This window comes from Manacus candei, unplaced genomic scaffold, assembly GCF_025592945.1.
Source record: "Manacus candei isolate 608988 ecotype Guabito, Panama unplaced genomic scaffold, ASM2559294v1 h1tg000011l, whole genome shotgun sequence".
Lineage (NCBI taxonomy): Eukaryota > Metazoa > Chordata > Aves > Passeriformes > Pipridae > Manacus > Manacus candei.
In genome coordinates, this window is record NW_026138059.1 from 24,997,721 (window position 1) to 25,018,525 (window position 20,805).

Here is a 20,805-nt window from a genome sequence, read left to right on the forward strand (position 1 = left end):
TTGACTTCAAGGCACCTGTAGGTATTAAAGCCAGCTCTGAATAAGCTGATGTGTCTGCAAGAAGCAGTAGATGTTATATATGAGTGTAGTTTGTGGTAACAGAATAGTATGAACTTGACGCAGCATCAAAATATATTACAGTGATCAGTGTGGTTTTGATTCTTCTCACCTAAATTAAAAATTTCTGCACAATTACATTGTCTAGTATAAGCATGCTCCTGATATTATTGCAAATTGCCCAGCTTCTCAAAAGCCTTCTTGGCCCTCTGTCTAATAATGCTCAGAAATGGACTGTTTGATATTAGTCTGCTCGATTTATGTGTGAAAGCAAAGCTGTACCTTTTTAAGAGCTAATTACGTGTTGATCACCATGTCGTACACCTCCTACTGCCTCTCAGTTATGCTATGTAGGCCTTCAACATCAAGAGATTACTGTGTTACAAAAAGGAAGACTGCATAAAAGCATATCTCTCTAGCAACCTTTAGCTTATGTAGAATATAATTTTCCATATGAGAGTTTCAGAAACTGTTAAGTCATCCCCTTTAGCATTAGATTTTTCAGTATAATCCTCTGTATTTAAGGGCTTACGGACTGACCTAATATATTGTCCACTGTCCATTGCTCATTTTCTCCTGCCTTATCGCTTTTCGAAAAAAAAAAGAGAAAATAATCTGAAAGAACAAGAGCCACAGAATAGGGTGGCTTTGCAAATGAGGAAGGTGTGGATGATTGGATGCAACTGACAAAAGTGCATATTGAGCATTTATAACCAGTGCTTTCTAGATTATTTATTTTGCACTTTTTTCCTAAGAAGTCAATCTCCAACATAGTATTTGTCCTGTAATGCAGAGGACTGTTATAAGGTATAAGATACAGTTATAAGGTATAAGACTTTTTATATAATTTATAATATAGTTTATTATGTATCAGTGACTGAGTTCACATCAGCTTAAATTGAATCTTCAGAAAACTTAAGTTAAAGGGCTTGCTGAACCTGTTTCCTCACTTCCCTGATTAAAAAGGTGATGAATCCACCAAATAAAGTGATATCTATGGCTTTTTAATACCTACTCCAGAAACTTTTATTCTGCAGTTTTTTAATTTTAAAACCTCCAAATTTAAAATTGAGCATGCCAGAAGGTGTATAGGTGAAGAATGTTCTGGCCTTCATGTCTTTTCTTCATTCCAGTCCTGTGCTTTCAGCTCAGCCATAAAATCTACATGTTGTAGCTTCTATTTATTCAGTTTAGTGTTAAGTAGACAGTCTCCTTTTCTGCTTAGAATTGTGCTCCCTTACACTAAATTGCAGAATTTTCATATTTGCTTCTGCTTCTGTGGAAGCAAAATAATGTTATGACTGAAGAAAGTCATACCTTGTTCAGTGTGAGCACAGAATAAGTAATTAATAACTAAAAAAAATAATTTTACAAAAAACTTTTTATCTGGTATTTCTATATGGCACTATATATAGGGTAGCACAGATATGCTGCCTTAAATACTCAGATTCTTTTTCACTTGGATTTATGTATCTTCCTCTGCTTATTCTCAGCATTACCTTTTATTTTTGATGGATGTGCGTCTTGTTTGAAGGCAGTGTAACTGATAACTTCCACTTCTGAAAATCTGGGAATAGAATTGAAAGTGGTTATATTATCTTGTTATACATGTTTTTTGTTTATTTTATTTGAGTTTTGTTTATTTGTAGGTTTTTTGGTAGCTTACATTTTCTAAGAAAAGTAATCATTTTACCTGCAATGTTTGCACGCTTCCAGTTTGGTGGTAAGGTTGTTCTGAGGCTGTGAATAGTAAGTGCTTATGGGAGCACTGATATTTAATTCCTCAGGGTTTTCTTATCTTTGAGTTTTTCTCCAGTATTTCCATTGTATTGACCATTTCAAATATTTCCTTTTTATTCAAAGCACAGAAAGAAAGGCTGAAAAACAGGATTAAGACTTGAAAACTTTCCTTGATTTTATGTTGTTATAACTTGTTCACATGACAGCATTCATGAATGAGTTTGTAAAGGAGGGATGGGTGACCTCTGTGCATAAACCCCTACACTTCAAAATTATTTAATCTTTATTTTTGAAACAGTTAAGTCTAAATTCTACAAAAAAGCGATGAAGCTTTTCTTCAGGGACAATGACATAATGCAGAGATGGTACTGGAAGCTTATGATAACTTTATGTTATGAAGAAACAATTAGCATAAACCTCTCCTTTTTTCCCCTTAAGCTGGGAAAGTCCTACTCTCAGGTAAATTGCCTATGTAGTCTCAAATTTCCACTGAATTTATACTAACATTTTGGCCAGTGTGTCTTAGTTAATTGGAAGGAAAGAACAAAATTGTTGAATTTCCTCAAAGGTGAGAGGAATTTTTTAAGAAAAATTAATGCAATTTGAGTGAACTACACTGTATCTTAGGATGTATCAGGAGATTGAGAAAAATAGTCAATACCACTTCTACTCCTTAAGAAGGAAGTGCTTGCTTTTCTGGAGGAATAATTATTTATACTCCCACAGTATTGCATAGAAAACACAATTCAATATAATTAGCTTGTCAGTGTAGGAAAGTTAGTGTCATTACTCTTTGCTAGCTATCATGAAACTGGTCATTAAAAGCATAAACAAAAACTAGTGGTCACCATGCTGGCATCCTGTGAAATTTAAAAGTAGTATTTAAAAACCAAACAAACAGAAAAAACAAAACCAAAACGAACAACCAAGAAACAAAACCAAAAAGAACAACCAAGAAACAAAACCCCAAACCAAATGCCAAAAGACCAAATTAGCACACAGCACAGTAATAGAGTGCAGGTTTTCTCATAGGTATTGACATGATTTTCTTTCAGGTGCCTTTTCTTGGAAATAAGATATGAAAGCCGACTTGTGAGGGGGCATGCATACAAAAGCAGTAGCCATATGAAAGTGAAAAATGATGTTAGTACGGGTGACTTTGGATGTGTGTGTGTGGGGGGGGTTTCCTCATGGAGAATAATTCTGAAAATGATTTTGAACTTTTAATCAAATCCTTGTTTTGGAACATAACTAACTTCTGCTTTCTTAAAGAGGGTGCAACTATTGGCAGATGCGTAGGGTGTTCAGTAAAGAAGCAAGGTGCTGTTACCTCCGAGGGCTGAAATAGGATGTAATTTCTTTCTTTCATGGAGTGGTTTTAGTCCACGTTAAGTGAAAGATCATAAACCTTTTTTTGTTGAAAGTACCAGAAGGAAACAGAATGCTGATGCAGCACTTAATGTATATCAGCAAGACTTGTGTTGTGACAGGGTGCTATTTGCTGCATAATTAGGGAAGGTTTAGCAGATGATGATTCAGTGGAAACCTTATTTTGGGAGGGGAGAGAGACCATCTGGGAAGAGAATGGCTGGCCTTTTTGGATAATAGGAACTAGCTTGTGATATCTAGTAATTAACTGAAGCATTTGAGAATACTGACAAATTGATGGTTAGCAGTAAGGGTTCATTGTTGTCTTAACTCCAAGACTAGGCTGCTGCCAGGAGTGGTGGGCAGCCACCTTCCTTCAGCTGTGTGGTCTAATCTCCATTATGTTGGCACTAATAGTACCTGAGGCTCTGTAATGTAATAACCTGAACAAAGTAAGGATTAATGTTCATCTGGCTGATGGACTCTGTTGAGTGATACATGCTTGCTGGGAGTGGGGTGGAAATCCTCTACTTGAGAGGGAGGGGCAGCGGAGGGATTCGGCTTTTATAGTTTGAAACTCTATTCCAAGCGAACAGGCTAATATTGCTGCTTTAGCATTCCTAGCATTATGACTAACAAGTAAGAAATAAGAATTGTCTTTGAATTTTTAGCATTGAAGAAAAGCAAAAAACATAATTCAAGGAGAAATGCTTAAATTAAACTCCCTTTCATGACAAGGAAGAACACAGGCAAAAGGCTAATACTCTCCAAAAGGTATCATTATCTGTGCAGCAGTTTTGTTAGTAAAATTAAATTTGTATGCCTATGAATCAATGTGCTGCATTTCTTGATTCCAGCAGAGGAAGAGGTTCAGTTTGAAGGGTGATGTCTCTGCCCTGTGATAATATTGGATTTTTGTGGCAAAGCTTTGCTAGGAGGGAGCTGCGGGAGTGCTTCTCTGAGATCAGGCGCTGTGATGCTGGCACTTGATGTCTGCAGAAAGCTTGATCAAGCTAACCTCATCAGTAGTTACTTTCTCCACTTTGAAAATTACGATTTGCTTCTGGATGCTTCATTGTGCTACAAAATTGAGAGAAGAATACCTTTTGTTTATGTATAGTACCAAATCATGTGTCTTTGCATCTGGCAGTTAACTTGGCTTCATGGCCTGATTAAAGCAAGTGTTCAGGGGTTGGTATTCTCTTGTTGAAAGGCTTTTCTGCATTGCCACTTGTTTTTGCTTGTGACTCCAGATTTTATTGAAACCACTGTGTTCTAGTTTTGGCAGGGATAGAGTTAGGGTTAAACCACAACACACTGATAATGAACTAATTTTAGTTAATACAGCAAAGGCTACAAACTAAACTAGAAGTTTACTTAGACCTAGGCAGGTCTCTGTTTTTAAAGGTGAGATTGAGTGAATCAGGACAAAAGTTCTGTATGGCAAAATAAAAAGAAAAACAGGGAGGCAAAGGTTATTTATATGGAAAAGGCTGGAATTAGTCAGGTTGTAAAGGTCAAAAAATTTTCAGGAAACAGTTAATGAATCATTTTTTTAGCTTCTCTCCACTCCCAAATATCTGTAAGCATATTAGATGATCAGTATTATGGGCTATTGTAGTGGCCTTCTGTGGCTGAGTTTTGGTAGCAGGGGGGGCTACAGGGGTGCCTTCTGTTAGAAGCTGCTAGAAGCTTCCCCTGTCTGGTGGAGCCAATGCCAGCAGGCTCCAGGATGGGCTTCCTGCTGCTGGCCAAGGCCAATCCAATCAAGAGTGATAGTAACGCCTCCGTGATAACATATTTAAGAAAAAAAAGTTATCGCACAGTAAAAAATTCCAGCCAGGGAAGAGCTGAGTGAGAACATGGGAACAACAGTGCAGACACCAGTGCGGAAGGAGGGGGAGGAGGTGCTCCAGGTGCCAGAAATGAGGCCCCTGCAGCCTGTGGTGCAGACCATGGTGGAGCAGCTATGCCTCTGCAGCCCATGGAGGACCATCAGGGTGTAGAGACCCACCTGCAGCCCATGGAGAAGCCCATGCTGGAGCAGGTGGATGCATGAAAGAGACTGTGACCCTGTGGGAGGCCCAAGATGGATCAGGGTCCTGCCAGGGACCTGCAGCCCGTGGAGAAAGGAGCCCATGCTGGCACGAGTTTTTCCCAGGTAGGACTTGTGGCCCCTGTGTGGGACCCACATCAGTACAGCTCATTCATGAAGGACTGCACCCCATGGAGGAGTGACCCACAGGACAGCAGTTTGGGAAGAACTACTGCCCAAGGGATGGACTCACGCTGGAGAGGTCCATCAAGGACTGACTCCCATGGGAGAGACCCCACAGGAGCAGGGGAAGGACACCTCCACCTCTCTCTGAGCAGTGGCAGAAACAAGAACTGACCGTAACCCCCATTCTCCGTCCCGTGCACTGCTGGGGGGGAGGAGGGAGAACATGGAAGGAAGGAGGGGTGGGGGGAAGGTGTTTTTAAGATTATTTTACTTCTCGCTCTTTTGCTCTGATCCTGTGTAGTAATAAATTTAATTAGTATCCCAGCTTTGAGTCTGTTTTGCCCGTGAAGGTGATCAGTAACTGACCTTTCCCAGCTCTTATCTCAGCTCATGAATCCTTGGCTGGTTTTTTTCTCTCCTCTGTCCAGTTGCAAAGGGGAGTGAGAGAGCGGCTTTAGTGGGTACCTGGTGTCCAGCCAGGGTCAACCCACTACAGCTATATTACCAACTTCACACATTCTTTTAAGCAATTCTTAAGTCTGCAGAACTGACAGCAATCTTGGCGTATTTATTTGTATACTGTATTTTGCAATCTTACAGTGTATTATTTTTCTAATTTCAAAAAACCTTTTAATAATATTTATATAGCTGGAGAGATGCTTTACTTCAAGATTGGTATGAAATGGAATTATTGACTTCAATTTTTTCAGAGCTTTAGGCATTCTTTTGATTCATCTGAAATGTTTGCTCATTCAAAATAAGGAATTTGTAGGATGTTAAATGAAAGGTGTGAGAAAATCTTAATCAAGAAGATTTATTCCATATCAGAGGCTTTACATTGTGTCTGTGCAGGCATTTTTAGTGGATAAACTCATTAGTAGATATTTGAATAATTTAAGAAAACAAGTGTATGCATAAAAATGCCATGGTCATCCACTGTGGCAATACTGGTACGTAAGGAATTTGCTGCTAATTTAGTCCATTGCCAAAGTGCATGTGCAGCTGAAATTTAGTAATCTGAGTGTATATTTCAGGCATAACTGCATGTATTTAGATGTTTGACTGTTCTAGCAGAGTATTTATACCCTTGGAAATAAAGTCAATTAGAAAGAAGCATGGCTGAGCTAGAACATACTGTTTAAATCCTTAACTTTTAAACAATTGGTGGATAACTATTGTTTGTTTGAAAGCTGTCCCCTGTTTAAAATTATTTGGTTTCTGTTGTGGTTGAATTGACAAGTTATGATCCTGCACTTATTGAAGAAGGGAATGTTGGTAGTGATAGCTGTTCCTTCAGGCAGCAGTTGACTGCACTGTCACAGAGTACTCTGTAACTAGTCTCCAGCAAACTCTTTAGCTCTGTTTTTAATCCAGAATATCTGGAAAGAGCAAAATGTTTGGGGTAATAATCCTGGACTAAGGAAACTGCAGTACAGATAAATGACTTGGAAAATGATAATTCATTACATGAAATTACTGAAGTACTCAAAGTGGTCCTTAAATGACTCTTGAGGAACACTGGTGAAGGAGAATGGACAGGCTAGCTTACTGCGAACCCCTCTAACCTTTTTTGGTTGGTGGTTGGTTTTGGTGTTGTTTTTTTTAAGTCCAGTGATCAGTGTCTGTGAATTGTAGCCCTAGTTAAGCATAAAGATCAGCCAGGCTTACTGACTTGGGCTTCTCTCTGGTGCTCTTGGAAGTAAGAGCAAGGAAGCAATGTCAGTGGTTGCTGGAGCTGCAGCAATGCCTAGAATTTCCTTTACATTTTGTCTTGTATTTAAGGGAGACTTCACTGGAAAATTGCATAAACCTTCTGTCAGGCAAGACTCACTTAAGAAGAGTCATTGTGTTGACTCAAGAAAGAATTTTGAAGGACATCAGGATTTACGCCATGTACATAAAATAAAATGAACATCTGTGCCTGTAGTGAAGCCATGTTTACTGTCACAAGTTACCTCCTTATCTTCCATGCATAACTTCCAGGAGTATCTGCTCTGTGATCTTGCCAGACACAGTGGTTACGCTTCACATTTTCCAGTCAGTGGGAACTTTACCAGAGTGCCACATGGATGGGCAGTGGCTGGCCACTTCCTCTGCGAGTTCCTTCAGAATCCAAGGATGCATCTCGTCAGGTTCCATGGACTTGTGCACCTTCAGGTTTCTTAGATGGCCTCGAACCTGATCTCCTATAGTAGCTGGTACTTTCTACTCTTGCCTCTGCCTTCCTAATATCTAACCTAAATTTCCCCTCCTTCAGTTTGTATCTATTATTCCTTGTCCTATCGTTTCATCAGTTCTTGACAAAGAATCCCTCTCTGGCTTCCCTGTAGGCCTCCTCTATATTATAGTTGAGAGTTGAGAAATACTTTCCTTTATTTAGCATTTGTTGTGAAATTAACCTTTGTAAGCATTTTTTATTTCCAGAAGGAAAACATCCATGCCCTTTGTTCTTTGAAGTACTTCTTCCTTGCTGCTTCATCCCAGCTTAATGTTCTGCAGTCTCTGGCTGTAATCAACAGGACATAGCCCTCTACTTTGTTGTGCTTTCAAATCCTCCCTTAGACCCCCAAGTGCTGTAATGATGCAGATTACAGAGCTCAGGATGGCTGCTTAGTTAAAATGGGTGCAGGGCTGGCCAGCCTTACACTGAGTACTTTGCCACAGAGGTTGTTTCCAGTATAAATGATGGATTATTATCTCTGTTATAAGAGAGGCAGTCTGAAATGCAAACCTTACATAGTGCTTTTATTTATTTATTTTAAATGCTTTCTTTTTTCAGTTACTTTTTGCCAGACATTTAGTTGATGCACAGGTTGAAAAGTACTGTATTTGAAACCAATGTCCTCGCCCCCAAAACAGCTGTGTTAACAAAAATTTATGCTGTACATAAGACCTTGTAGTTGATTTAAGTGAGCATGTGAACATATAACTGGAGTTCATAATTCCTAGTTAGCCAAAAGGCACCAATTCATGTTTAAAATATTTACTGATAATGCTGAAGTGTTTCTTGCCTATGTAGGCACAGATGTTCATTTCATTTTATTTCATGTATAAGCGTTTAAGCATTGGAATTGTGTACCTGAAAAATTGTGCAAAGCTGTATCAGAAATTCTTCTTGTGCTAATAACAGTCAAAGTGCAACAGTATGGGATGGTCAGGCCAATAAATATCTGAGATGCTGGGTGGGTTTGGATAGTCTGTTGCTAAGGACTGTGGTGCTCTGCTGGCTTATATTTCATTTGTGTTACGCCAGCTGGTTTTGGTCTGCATACATGTACTCGTGCTGTAGTTACAAGGTGAATTCAGTGCAGCTACAGTGTAGTACAAGGGGTTCTGTTTTCTGCCAGTTTCTGATGCTTTTCTACTTCTTCCCAGTCATTGCTGATAACTCAGAGGCCCAAAGTAAGGCTATAAATGAGTCCTTAGTCCAAAACTGTAAAAATAATTTTAAGTAATTATACAAGAAGCATCTATAGTGTTTTTATAATTGTATATACTGAAATACATATATTTCTCTATCTCTTACTGAAAGATATATAAGAAAAAAAGACAGATTGAGACTTTACTAACAAGTAAAATCATGTTTATAGAACTGTTCTACAGAAAATGCAAGTTGGTTTCTAAGACAGAAGTTACCCATGACACCAAGCTCTTCTGCTTTATGTTGCCAAAGGGCACACATCTCCGTATTCCCACTGGACAACATGTTTACCTCAAACAAATTATTACAGGTAAGAAAAATTGAGAATGTAGTAATGGATTCCTTTTCATAGTCTTGAGAGAATGCCAAGTCCACGGCCACAAATTCCCTTGCCGTAGTTAGAAAGTCTCTGCTTCCAGAATCACAATCAGTGCTTAATAATGAACTGACTGGATTAATATTGATGGAAAGCTAACTATTGAGGTGGCTGGCATTTACTGTTGACCTTATTGTCTCTGCTTTCAACTCTCTCTTTAGAACATTCTCTCTACTGAAGTAGTGCTGTTCATCTTTGAAGGGGGAAAACTTATCATACATGTTATGTGTCATTAGTCAGTTCCTTTTAATTTTTTGAAATGAGGAGGGTGTTGTTGCAATTTTTCTTTTTTTTTCCCCTTCTTCTGAGGGATTTATAGTAGTCATGGTAGCACTACTTTATACTCCAGTTGCACAATATTAATGATAACACAAGGCTGTGAGACAAATGTATCTTGAAAAGCATGTTTATGTGCTATTCATCAAAATTTTGTAAAAGGTGGACTTAAGGAAATGAAAGGCCAAAGAAATATCTGGTTTATTTTTTTTAAAGTACTTTTTAAAATATGTATGTTAATGATTATACTGGTCACTATACTTGGATTGCAATATGCATGGTAGAGAGATTTCTCAGAAGAATTATTAAATATCCATTAATTGAGAACTGTTTTGTCCTCCTCCTCCTCCCTGCCTAATGCTTTGCTGGTGTCCAACTCTTGTGATCTTTCTTTCTATCATTATACAATGGATTTTTGAAATTATACTGCAAGAAAATATAACTGTACAGTACTAAAACTCTGCTGTTTAAATTTAGAAAAAATCAAGTTCTTGAAATAAATGAAAATAAATGAAATTGTTTAGATTTTCAGGTTCTTCAGGGATGACTGAAGATCTTTTAATCTGGTGTTCTGAATTGCTAGATAGCACAGAAATAACATGTTGTGCAGTTACCTGAAATTTTTAATTGGGAGTAGAAGGCTTCCAATTCTGGTGCAGTGGAAAATAATATACTTGCATAAAAGCAAGTATGAGATGGTGTTATTTTTATGGGATATACAGATTATTTATTTACTCATTGTTTATTTTGGTATTTGTTTGTAGTAGCTGGATTTAGAGTGCTTTTCATATTATTTCACCTATCTTTTGGTCTACTCTCTAGGGACAGAGGCAGTAAAACCATACACACCTGTATTGCCTTTTTTGCCATTGGATTTCCAAGAAACATCTCACCATGATGGTGGGCATATATATTTAATGATTAAAATTTATTCCTGTGGGCTGTTCACACAGGCACTTGACCACCTACAAATTGGTAAGTATATGGTGGGGTTTTTTGTGTTTGCCTTATCTTTAAAGATTCACTGCTTGAGTATTTTGATGTTCTTATCATTTACCTACTTATACATTGGGACATACTTACAACTTTTTTTAATCCTTGTTTTCCATTCCCTAAATGTACAGTCTTATCCTCACTGTAACTAGGAGTTGTCCATTACATAAAGCTCTCCTGACTGATCTGTGTGAACTATCACACATTAGAGTTGATCACTTTGATGCCTGATGCTCTGAGAACAAGTTTTTGTACTTTCACATAAAGAAAGCTAGGTCTGTTTTATGGGACTTAAGATGCACTTCCTTTTTCATTTCAGATACAGAGGCAGATTTTTAATACTGACTTCGGAAATGTTTGTGTACTCATATCTTGTAAAATCCATCAAGACAAAACTTTTTAATTGTATATCTCTTCTTTTAACAAGAGTGATTCTTACGTGAAGTGAATAGTACCTTTCTGAAATGAACCTTAATACTACAAAGATGAAGGCAATATGACATAGCCTTTAAAAAATCAGAATACTGATTAACTTGTTTTCATCTAATTAATGTTTTTCTTTTTTCATTTTTTTTTTAATAAAGGAGACTATGTTTCTGTCAGCAATCCTGAAGGCAACTTCAAGAAGTCACAAGTTCAAGCTTCAGAAGATCTCATTTTACTGGCAGGAGGCACAGGCTTCACACCAATGGTTAAACTACTGAACTTTGCTCTGACTGAAGTTAGTTGTCTCAGGTATGTACGATTCTTGTGATTTAACCCAAGTCAGAAGGAAGAAACATAATGGGCAAACCTCAGTGTTAATAAAACAACTAACAAAATAAAATGGTATGAAAGCATTTGTCTTCAACTTATGCCAAGAACTGGCATGCTTAAGGGAAGAGTGTCAGAAACTTAGGCAATTTGCACATATTTGGTTATTGGCTACCCTCAACATAATGGGCTGATCTGCATTTTGGATTTTAGTTGTGGTACAAATGAGCTCACTGGGTAAAGACTTGGAGGAGGTTTTTTTTAACTAGCTTTCCATTTCAGTCTCTTTTTAGTATTGAAATATTTCAATGTAGGTATTGTTTTTTGGACTGAGAAGGGCTAAAACTGTTTACTTATAACTTCTCTCTGATATATTTGAATAGCTAGCATATTGTTTTCACCTGCTAAGCGACAGTAACACATTGTTACCGGATGAGCTCCAGTTTTAAAAAAAGTACCACTTCTATAAGCAGAGCATTAAGTGTATTCAAATGCATAGAAAGGTGTGTATTGCATATGCATTCTATACTCTGCTTGTAAAATCTACAGAAGAAAGCATTACTTTTACGTGGTAAGGGAACAGGTTGTTATGTCCTTCGTTCAGAACCCCAGAACTAGTACTTCTGCTTTTGAAACAGCATAGAGATATTAATTGGACACTAATCTTCATGCTAAAGCTAAAAAGGATGAGATGCACTGCAGAAGTTTGTTTCTAAAAAAACAAACAAACCCTAAATCGAGACTCTGTTCTTATATTGTTTATATTTCAGCAATGACGTATTTTTTGTGAGCAGAGAGATTGTGTACTGTCTAGCTCTTCCAAAGCGTCCTGTATTGTCAGTAGCAAATAGCAGGTGGCTGGCTGGCCTTGCCAATCCAAAGGGTAAATCTATCATCTGACAAAATGCTTGGGAAGCACAGTTTTTACACTTTTCAGCATGACTTCTTATGGGAATTCAATGTTAGTTTAGGATGCAGCAGCATCTGTTTCCTTTACTAGTCAATTCAAAGTAAACAAATTTTTCCTTCTTGCTGTGGAGGCTTGTTAGGTGAATGACTTTATCTGGTACAGATTCTGGTTATATGCAGACACTTAAACATTTGTTTTTCTGACTGTTCTGGGCAATTTAGTTTCTTGGCCTTATATGTGCTCTTTAACCATCATTTTCTTTTTTGGGAAAATATTACAAGAGTGTCTTTAATATATGTACATTTATATGTATGAGATACATGTATATGTAAACAACATAAATATGATTTGCATAGAATTATCTTATTTAGCAAAGTACTGTTGTCCTAAGCTTGGATTGCACTTGCAGGAACATGAATTGCAGAAAGCTGAGGAATAATCTATGCAGTGATTGACTTGTCACCTGTGGGTGCCAAAGCAGCCTCTGTCTGGAGTGCTGTGCGAGTGCTGCTGAACTTCTGGGGCTGCAGTGTGAGTGCTGGAGAATCTGCAGCCTCCCTAAGCAGCATTTGCTGTTATGCAATGGGCTAGGATCAATGGATTTTCATTCTTACTGTCTAGTTAAAGTTTCCCTATTATCTTTTAAGTCTGCTATTTCTTGCCTATGGTAAATGGGGAAAACAATTTGTTCTCTTCTTGCCTGCATTATCCTTTTGTGAAGGATAATGATCCTGAAGTCATAATGACTTGTTTCCTCTCTTACAGGCCAAATTGTATTTGGCCAAAGTATTAATTAAAAAAGAATAGCGGTCCTCTACGCTTTCTTTTTAAGATGAGGTTTTTTTGCTCCTTTTTTACTGATGGTGTATAACTGCAATCAGTTATCAGTTAATAGGTACATTTCTTTAAAAAGGCACTAAACACTAGATGGAGGGCTAATGCTCTTCTCGAGTATGAGATGCTTGTAGTCATTTATTGATTCTCCTTGATAGTTGCATCTTCCCTTGTCTCCAGCTTTTCATTCCTAAATTACCACTCTGTCCTCATATTCACTTTTAGTATAGTATCCCACTTTCATCATCATTCTTGTTTGGAAGGTGATTTTGTAACTTTCTACCTCCTCTTTTTCCTAAAATCCTATAAGGGTCTCTAACTCCTCTCTGTACAGCTTTCTATAGGACCTCACATACCAATTTTTTTTACTTTATTAAAATCTACGTCCCTTGAAGTAGCTTCCAGTATGCCAGATTCACCCTATTTCCTTCCAAAGAGCTGATGAACTTTCTAATTTGTTATCTAAACTTTGGTCAGCATTGTCTCAACCAGCTTTTCTTTACTGGTGAGGATCATGTCTCTTCATTTTAGCTGGGTTTTCTGTTCTCTTGGTAGTGCCGAGTACTGAGCAGCACTGCAGCAGACATATTTGTCTACACTGGGAAGTATCAGTAAGGGTGTCTCAACCAATTTGTACCTTTGTACCCAATGAACAAAATGCATGATTTTCCTATGCACTTTGTATTGACTTTTTCCCCACCTGTGTAACCCTTGATGCTGTGGTGCACCATGCAGGCATTTAGAGCACTGCATTCTTTCCTGTAGTCAGCTTTGTTTTCTGGGTTTTCAGAGGGCCCCAGTGAGGATACAGTGTAGCTGATTTGGGGCTGTTTTGTTTTATGCCATGCAAGTGTTCTCAAATCTTGTTCACTGTATCTCACTTTGAGTTGTAATGCATCTGGAACTTGTTTCTCTCAGTAACACTACAGGTGATGTGTATTATATACAACATATGTATTTTATATGTTTATGAGTTTTTGTATTTTGACGGCAGAAAATGAAATGTTTCTCAAATACAAGATGGTGTCTGATGTAGCTTATAAGAGTTTTGCTGGTATCTTGAAGTGCTTGCAAAGGGGGAAAAAGGTTAGAAATCAGAAACATGTGGTTTCTTCAAACTGGGAGAACATAGGCTTCTAACCTGCAGTTGAAGAACAGCTGGAGGTCATGAACTCTCTGCAGAAGCCCTAGCATATGTGAAAGATGTGTGAAAGTACGTGTGAAAGATTGCTCTCTGCAAAGTATAGAGCAGGAGGTGATAGGAATTAATAGTTCCTGTGCAGGATCATGTAAACATACTGTGTCTAGCACTAGTCTCTTAGAATCAAGCTTGGCTTGTAAATGGTACACTGGGTAGTGGAGTGCCATGTTGTGGAACTGGAATTGCAGGACTGTGTGATGTGCAAGACCAGCAAGCTTAGCTGACAGGTACGCTGGTGGTTCTGCATGCATCCCAGTGCTCTGGCTTCCTGCAAGTAGGGCACCAAGCTTACTGCTTCTGGCAGCACAGCAACGTGCTCTCTCTGTGCAGAGCTGTGCCTGAGTAGAAAAAGCAAGCCCTCTGGGATTAATTCAGGAACCACTTGCATTTAACAGTACATCATCTGTCTTATGTGTTGGTGCAGCCTCACCTTGAATATTGTGTGCAGTTTTAGGCACCCCAATATAAGAAAGATATTAAGCTCTTATAGAGCATCCAGTGGAGGGCATTGAAGATGGGGAAGGGCCTTGAGGGGAAGCTGTATGAGGAGCGGCTGAGGTCACTTGGTCTGTTCAGTCCCGAGAAGAGGACACTGAGGGGAGACCTCATTGCAGTCTAGAACTTCCTTGTGAGTGGAAGAGGAAGGGCAGGCACTGATCTCTTCTCTGTGGTGACCAGTGACAGGACCCAAGGGGATGGCCTGAAGTTGTGTCAGAAAAGATTTACGTTGGATATTAGGAAAAGGTTCTTCACCCAGAAGGTGGTTGGGTACTGGGGAAGTGGTCACAGCACCAACCCTGACAGAGTTCAAGAAGCATTTAGATGATACTGTGAGGCACATGGTGTGACTCTTGGGGATGGTCCTATGCAGGGCTAAGGGTTGGACCTGGTACAGAGCTGTAGTTAGCTCTTGAAGTTATGCGTTAATTTTCTTCTCTGTGTTAACATTTCATCTTTATAAAATTAATATTGATATAACCTTCCTAATTCCAGTTTCACCTCTACAAGCTGGTGTGTGTAATATTAAGAAGGTGTACAGAGTTCATATACCAGCTATTAAGTGTAGTGCTCAAACAATGAGAAACCACTAGATAAAACTTGACAAGTTTTATTGTAATTTCAGACAGGTCTTAGTAACTTTAAGAGACTTTATTTTTCTTAGGACAGGAATTCCTGAACTAGAGGGTGCAAATGCAGGCAGGGTTGTGGCATTTAGAAGAAAGGCCACTAGTCCAACAGACTTTCAGTTACAGCAAGAAAGACATTATATTGGGTTAGTGGCAAAAAGATTTGAGGATTGAAGAGTTGCAAAAAACCAAAGAAATAAAAAATGTAAGTAAAAGGTTTCTGTATGATACAATAAGTTCTGATTGTTTAACATGTTTCAAATACAGAAACAGTCTGCAGTTAAATTTTCTTTTTTTTTTTTTTAAGGACAGCGAAGCTGATCTTCTTCAACAAAACAGAAGATGACATACTTTGGAGAAATGAACTAGAGCAATTAGCTCTTAAAGATGAAAGGTATTTAAAAGTCTTATGGAGAACAACTTGTACCATCTTAGTCTATAGGAGAACAAGTCTTGGGACTTAGACTAACTGTACAGCTTTGGCACAAGGACAGATTCTGATTCCGTAAGTTCTTAGCTAAGGATATAATGAGACTTAGGGAGGGGAAGGAGTTGTATTGGTCACAGATGCATAGCAGAGATTATGTCATTATGTTCTGTAGGTTCCCAGAGAAAGCCAGGGATTTCATTGGACAGTGTTTAGTAGATGGTTATTGGTTAGTTACATGTTAGATGAAGTGATTTTTTAAGACTGAGAAGTTTTTGATGGTGAAGAAAATTTGCCTTAGCCTTAACAATAGAAAACACAGATATGCAAAAGAGGCATAGAAGTGATAGAGGATAGTGTACCCCACTCTGAATTTAGAGAAATCTTGAAAAGTCTTTTTGGTGTCACTTGTTGGGAAAATATTTATGTAGAAATTCAAAGTTTAAATAGGCTTATTACTTTCATTTTTCCTTACTAATTGTTGCATTTTTCTCTCAATTACATTTTAATTGTGGATTAAAATGCACTAGTACCCATGTAATGTCAATTTAATTTAGCAGACCATAGTTTTGTCAGGAAACACAGGATTATCAGATTACCTTTTAATTTCAGTTTCCTTGCTGTTATCACTAGATAAATTGTCATTGATTAGATTTTACATGATAAAAGTATGTTTTGTTTATGCTTACCTAATTGTTAGTTGAATTGTTTCTTGGTTGAAACCACTTGTTCTTTCACAACACTGAAGTGAAAAATCAATACTTCATACCCTTGTGATGTCTGGCACTTTCAAAGCTCCATAGTCTAGACATTGTGCAAATTTACAGTAAAAACCCTTTCTCCCTTTCAGTAAGAGCCTCAGATATACAAGTGCTTGTTTTTTTACTATTCTGTTAGTGAGTTTTTGAAACCACTTATAATAGTTTCTCATTAATTAAATTGTGCTGGCATTTTCACAGTAAAATCTGTGCTTTGGTATCTTAATTGGTCCCAGCTGGTTTCGTTGTTGTTGTTTTGGGGTTTTGGTTGGTTGGTTGGTTTTCACCTTTTTTTTGAAAGGTGAAATATGCAGCTGGCATTTTTAACATTGAAAGATTTGTTTAAATAATTAAATATGCAATATTAGAGGCAATTTGACTGACTTGATCGATAGGAACAACTTAAATATCTCTCAGATCTGATACTGCAGTGGGGAGCTGAGCAGAACAGGAAAGTAATCATAGTGTCACGTAATGACACTATGTAAAGTCATCCATGTCTTGATCAATAGCATTTTGTGTAGCAGATTTCTAATCAGAGGCAATATTTATGAAATATTCTTCTGCTTACCAGGTTTGAGGTTCAGTTCATTCTTTCACAACCAACAAAGGACTGGGTGGGTAAACAGGGGAACATTTCTTCGTCTCTTCTCTCTGAGTTTGTGAAAAGAAGCAGAAAAGACTCCAAAGTGCTTATCTGCATCTGTGGTCCAACACCTTTTACAGAACAAGGAGTACAGTGAGTATTTTGAATGATGAACTAGAAAGCAAAGAATTTTAAAAAATTTGATCACCTACTTAGATATAGTGTTTCTGATTTGGTAGACTTTCAAAAATGGCCTTACATTTTCTGCTTTGAAAGAAAACTTTAAAAATGTTTTAAGATGTAAACAAAAAAAAAGAATTTATAAAAAAAAGGAATTTAAAAAAATCACCTGGTATCATACTTGAGGAATGTGTTTATATTTAGTGTGTAGCTAAGTAAGTATCAGAAATATGTAATTTTCATGAGTTCCAGTAAGTTGTCCAAAACTTTGTAAGAGCATCCCTTTCACAGTGACTGGTTTTCCCCAAGGTTTAAATGCTGCTTTTAATTTGATGTTCATAGAAAAGTTGCAGTAACAGGAAATAAGCTTTCTGTGTTGGTGTTAGCTTGACAAATTAAGCTAGGGAAGTAAAGTTCAAAACAATTGTTCTATACAAACATTTCTCTTGCTTATTTTTTTAATCACTGCATTTGTTTATGGCCGTACCTAATACTTTTCTTATTCTGTATGCATTTTTAGAGATAAATATGTCTGCTAACTTTCTCTTGCCCACCTTCAAAATATTGAACCAATATGGTTGCATCACTTGCATTTCTGAAGTCCTAGTGAAGTTAAGGTGGATTTAATGGAGGGTGGAATCAGCCAATAATAATGCTGCCTCTTGAGAAATCTGAGATAATTCAAATTATGTCTGTATTTATTTTTAGAAATTGTTTTCAGGATCCAAAAAGTTACTGTAGTATATCTCAGCTCCTGGGCATTGTTTCCTAAATATATTTGCGGGGGTAAATGTCATGGTGCATGTTTGAATAAAAACAAGATGGTGCTGACTGCGGTGGGTTTTAGGTTCCAAATATTAATATTGCCAACTTGATTTGTGACTTTCAGATATCTGAAGAATCTTGGATACTCCCAAGAAGAGATACATGCTTTTACTGCATAAACCCATATGAGGATATCAATGTTTGTTTGTATAATTCAGTGTTATTTATTTACCTTCATGAATTTAAATAAGTGAGAAGCAATTTTGTAAGACTTGAAATTTCATTCTTGGTACCAAACTGTTTCTCGGAAGAATTATACCTTTGAAAAAAATTTATACTGTGTTTTATCTTCTTTTTGTAAATATTTTTGCAATACTTAAGTCATCCAGGGTATTAATTTATTGTAGAGGCAAGCAAAAAATTATACTATACATTACATAAGATATTTCATGTTGTTGGTTTATGAGAATTCTTGAATTTATGAAAAGTGCTGATTTAGGTTTTGACTTGATAAAGCTTATTATTTCTTACTGTAAAATGTCTTAAGAGCAATACTGTCTGAAATTAAATATTGCACTGTAACTCAGGTAACTGGTCATTGAAAAATGTTCTTTTTCATCTGATGTCTCTATTTGACTTGCAAGTGATCCAGATACATTTTTGGCTTTGTAAACAAAGAATAAAAGTACCTTTGGTAAAATATAAAATTTACATCAAATAATAAAAAAATAATAATTTTACATTACTTTATGCATTTTGTAATTTTTTTTTGTATTTTCAGTTTATAATGTCATACAGAAGGGTTTCCACAAGCTTGGTACACCATCTGGGAACTCAAAACAGAGACACAGAGTCTTGGTCTCCCACAAAACTTCCCATGTAACCTCACTGGTATTGGGCAACCCTTGGCATCAGACATTCTGAGGGTAAAAACAGCTTATAGCCCACAGGTACCAGGGTCAGGACCATAGAAATATATATAAGTATTTGACTGGTTGCACTAGTATTACATGAGGTTATTTTATTTAAATCAGTGTGGTTTTTACTCCATTATTAAAAGTGTATTATTGTGAGAAAATAATCTGCTGTCTAATTGCAGTTTGGAGAAAAAAGCAGTAAAGCAGCTCTTCCCCTTCTAGATGTTGTCAGTAATATCTGTGGGCATTGTTTTGTATGACATGCAGGACTCTTTGTCTTCCTGTTGTGTTGAATGGGTATTTCTTCCTCCTAAGCAGCCAGACTTGTAGCTGTGTCATTAATACTTCAGCATTCAAGAAAAATGTTTTAATGAAACCCTTTAGAAAGGTTAAATAGCTATCTGACAGTGACTGGCTATGCTAAACTGATCTGTCATCGCTTCAGTGCCCCATGTTTATTGGACTTGAAGTTAGAAAAGGATCTTGTTGTCAGTCGTTGCCTATAGGTAACAAGTTCACAGAATCACAGAATCATTAAGGTTGGAAAATACCTCCAAGATCTTCAAGTCCAACCTGTGACCGATGCCCACCTTGTCAGCCAACCCAGAGCACTGAGTGCCACGTCCAGTCGTTCCTTGGACACCTCCAGGGATAAGGACTCCACCACCTCCCTGGGCAGCCCCTTCTAATGCCTGACAACCCTTTCAGTGAAGATATTTTCCCAATATCCAACCTGACAACTTGAAGCAGTTTTCTTCTCATCCTGTCCCTTGTTCTCTTGGAGCAGAGCCTGAGCCCCACCTGGCTCCACCTTCCTATCAGAGAGTTGCAGAGAGCGAGAAGGTCCCCCCTGAGCCTCCTTTTCTCCAAGCTGAGCCCTCCCAGCTCACTCAGCTGCCCCAACCCCTTTCCCAGCTCTGTTCCCTTCTCTGGACACTCTGCAGCCCCTCAACATCTCTCTTGCAGTGAGGGCCCAGAACTGGACACAGCATTTGAGGTGGTACCTCAGCAACCCAGCACTGAAATGGCATTAGAGACTCCCCAAATCCCAGTGCCCACAGAAGGGGCTGAGGAAGCACCACTGGGGTCTCTGGTGACTGGATTGTGATCAAGTTACCAGTTTTGTGACCAAGGGAAGATTAAAAAGCCATGGCAAGATGCTGATGGCTGCAGCTGAACTGGACTGTTTTTAAGGGGTTAAACCTGATTTACATGTCGTGGGGGTTTCGTGGGGTCTCAGTGACACAAAACACCAACATTATTTCAGAAGAGATGGTGGTATTGTCATAATTTAGTCATTTTCAGTTATAATTTTGCAATGCCATATTTGTGGATATTTCTACTATGAAGTTCTGAACAGGTTTCTCTTCCTCAGAGCAGAAGCATCAGTGATATGCTGGAAAAAGAAAACACTTTTGACTTTTATTATTTTTTCCTAAAAATATTCCTACTCAAAACCTGAATGATACTGAGATGCTGATGTTACTGATGAAGAGCAAATGACGACTGACATGCAAAAGATACATCCTTGGAGGTCTGAATATGCAAATGTTTTACCTTTGAAAACTTTTGAATGACTGCTGCTCCTAGTTAGCTTCTGATTCGTTCATTGTCAGTCACTAACAAGCACTGAATTCAGAAGTGTTTCTGTTTGTAATAAAAATGGAATATCTAAATCTGGCCTGGTTAAGGGAACAGGCTGGAGATTCCTGCATGATATCATCCATGAATCAACATGAAGTTGTCACTTGGACCAGTGTGCTGCGAGGACACAGTTACACAGGGGGAGAGAAAAAGGCTGATGATCCTGAGGTGTGACATGTTAAATAGTGAGTGACCATTTTTACTTTCCTTTGGGATGATCGTAGAATCATAGAATGGCTTGGGTTGGAAGG

The 20,805-nt window shown here is 37.9% G+C and overlaps 1 protein-coding gene across 4 annotated transcripts in view; it reads left to right on the forward strand.

Annotated features, from left to right (window-relative positions):
• The window catches only part of LOC127466734 (cytochrome b5 reductase 4), a 35,541-nt gene extending 16,566 nt beyond the window's left edge, over nt 1-18,975 (forward strand). For 3 of the 4 annotated variants that reach the window (XM_051777949.1, XM_051777950.1, XM_051777951.1), the window contains 6 exons: nt 8,977-9,117; nt 10,282-10,434; nt 11,037-11,187; nt 15,585-15,671; nt 17,037-17,201; nt 18,118-18,975. In XM_051777949.1, coding sequence (XP_051633909.1) covers nt 8,977-9,117; nt 10,282-10,434; nt 11,037-11,187; nt 15,585-15,671; nt 17,037-17,201; nt 18,118-18,172 — 752 coding nt within the window. In that variant the 3' untranslated portion in view covers nt 18,173-18,975. The remainder of the gene's footprint in view (nt 1-8,976; nt 9,118-10,281; nt 10,435-11,036; nt 11,188-15,584; nt 15,672-17,036; nt 17,202-18,117) is intronic. The other variant, XM_051777952.1, reaches the window with a different exon arrangement.
• The last annotated feature ends 1,830 nt before the right edge of the window (nt 18,976-20,805 follow it).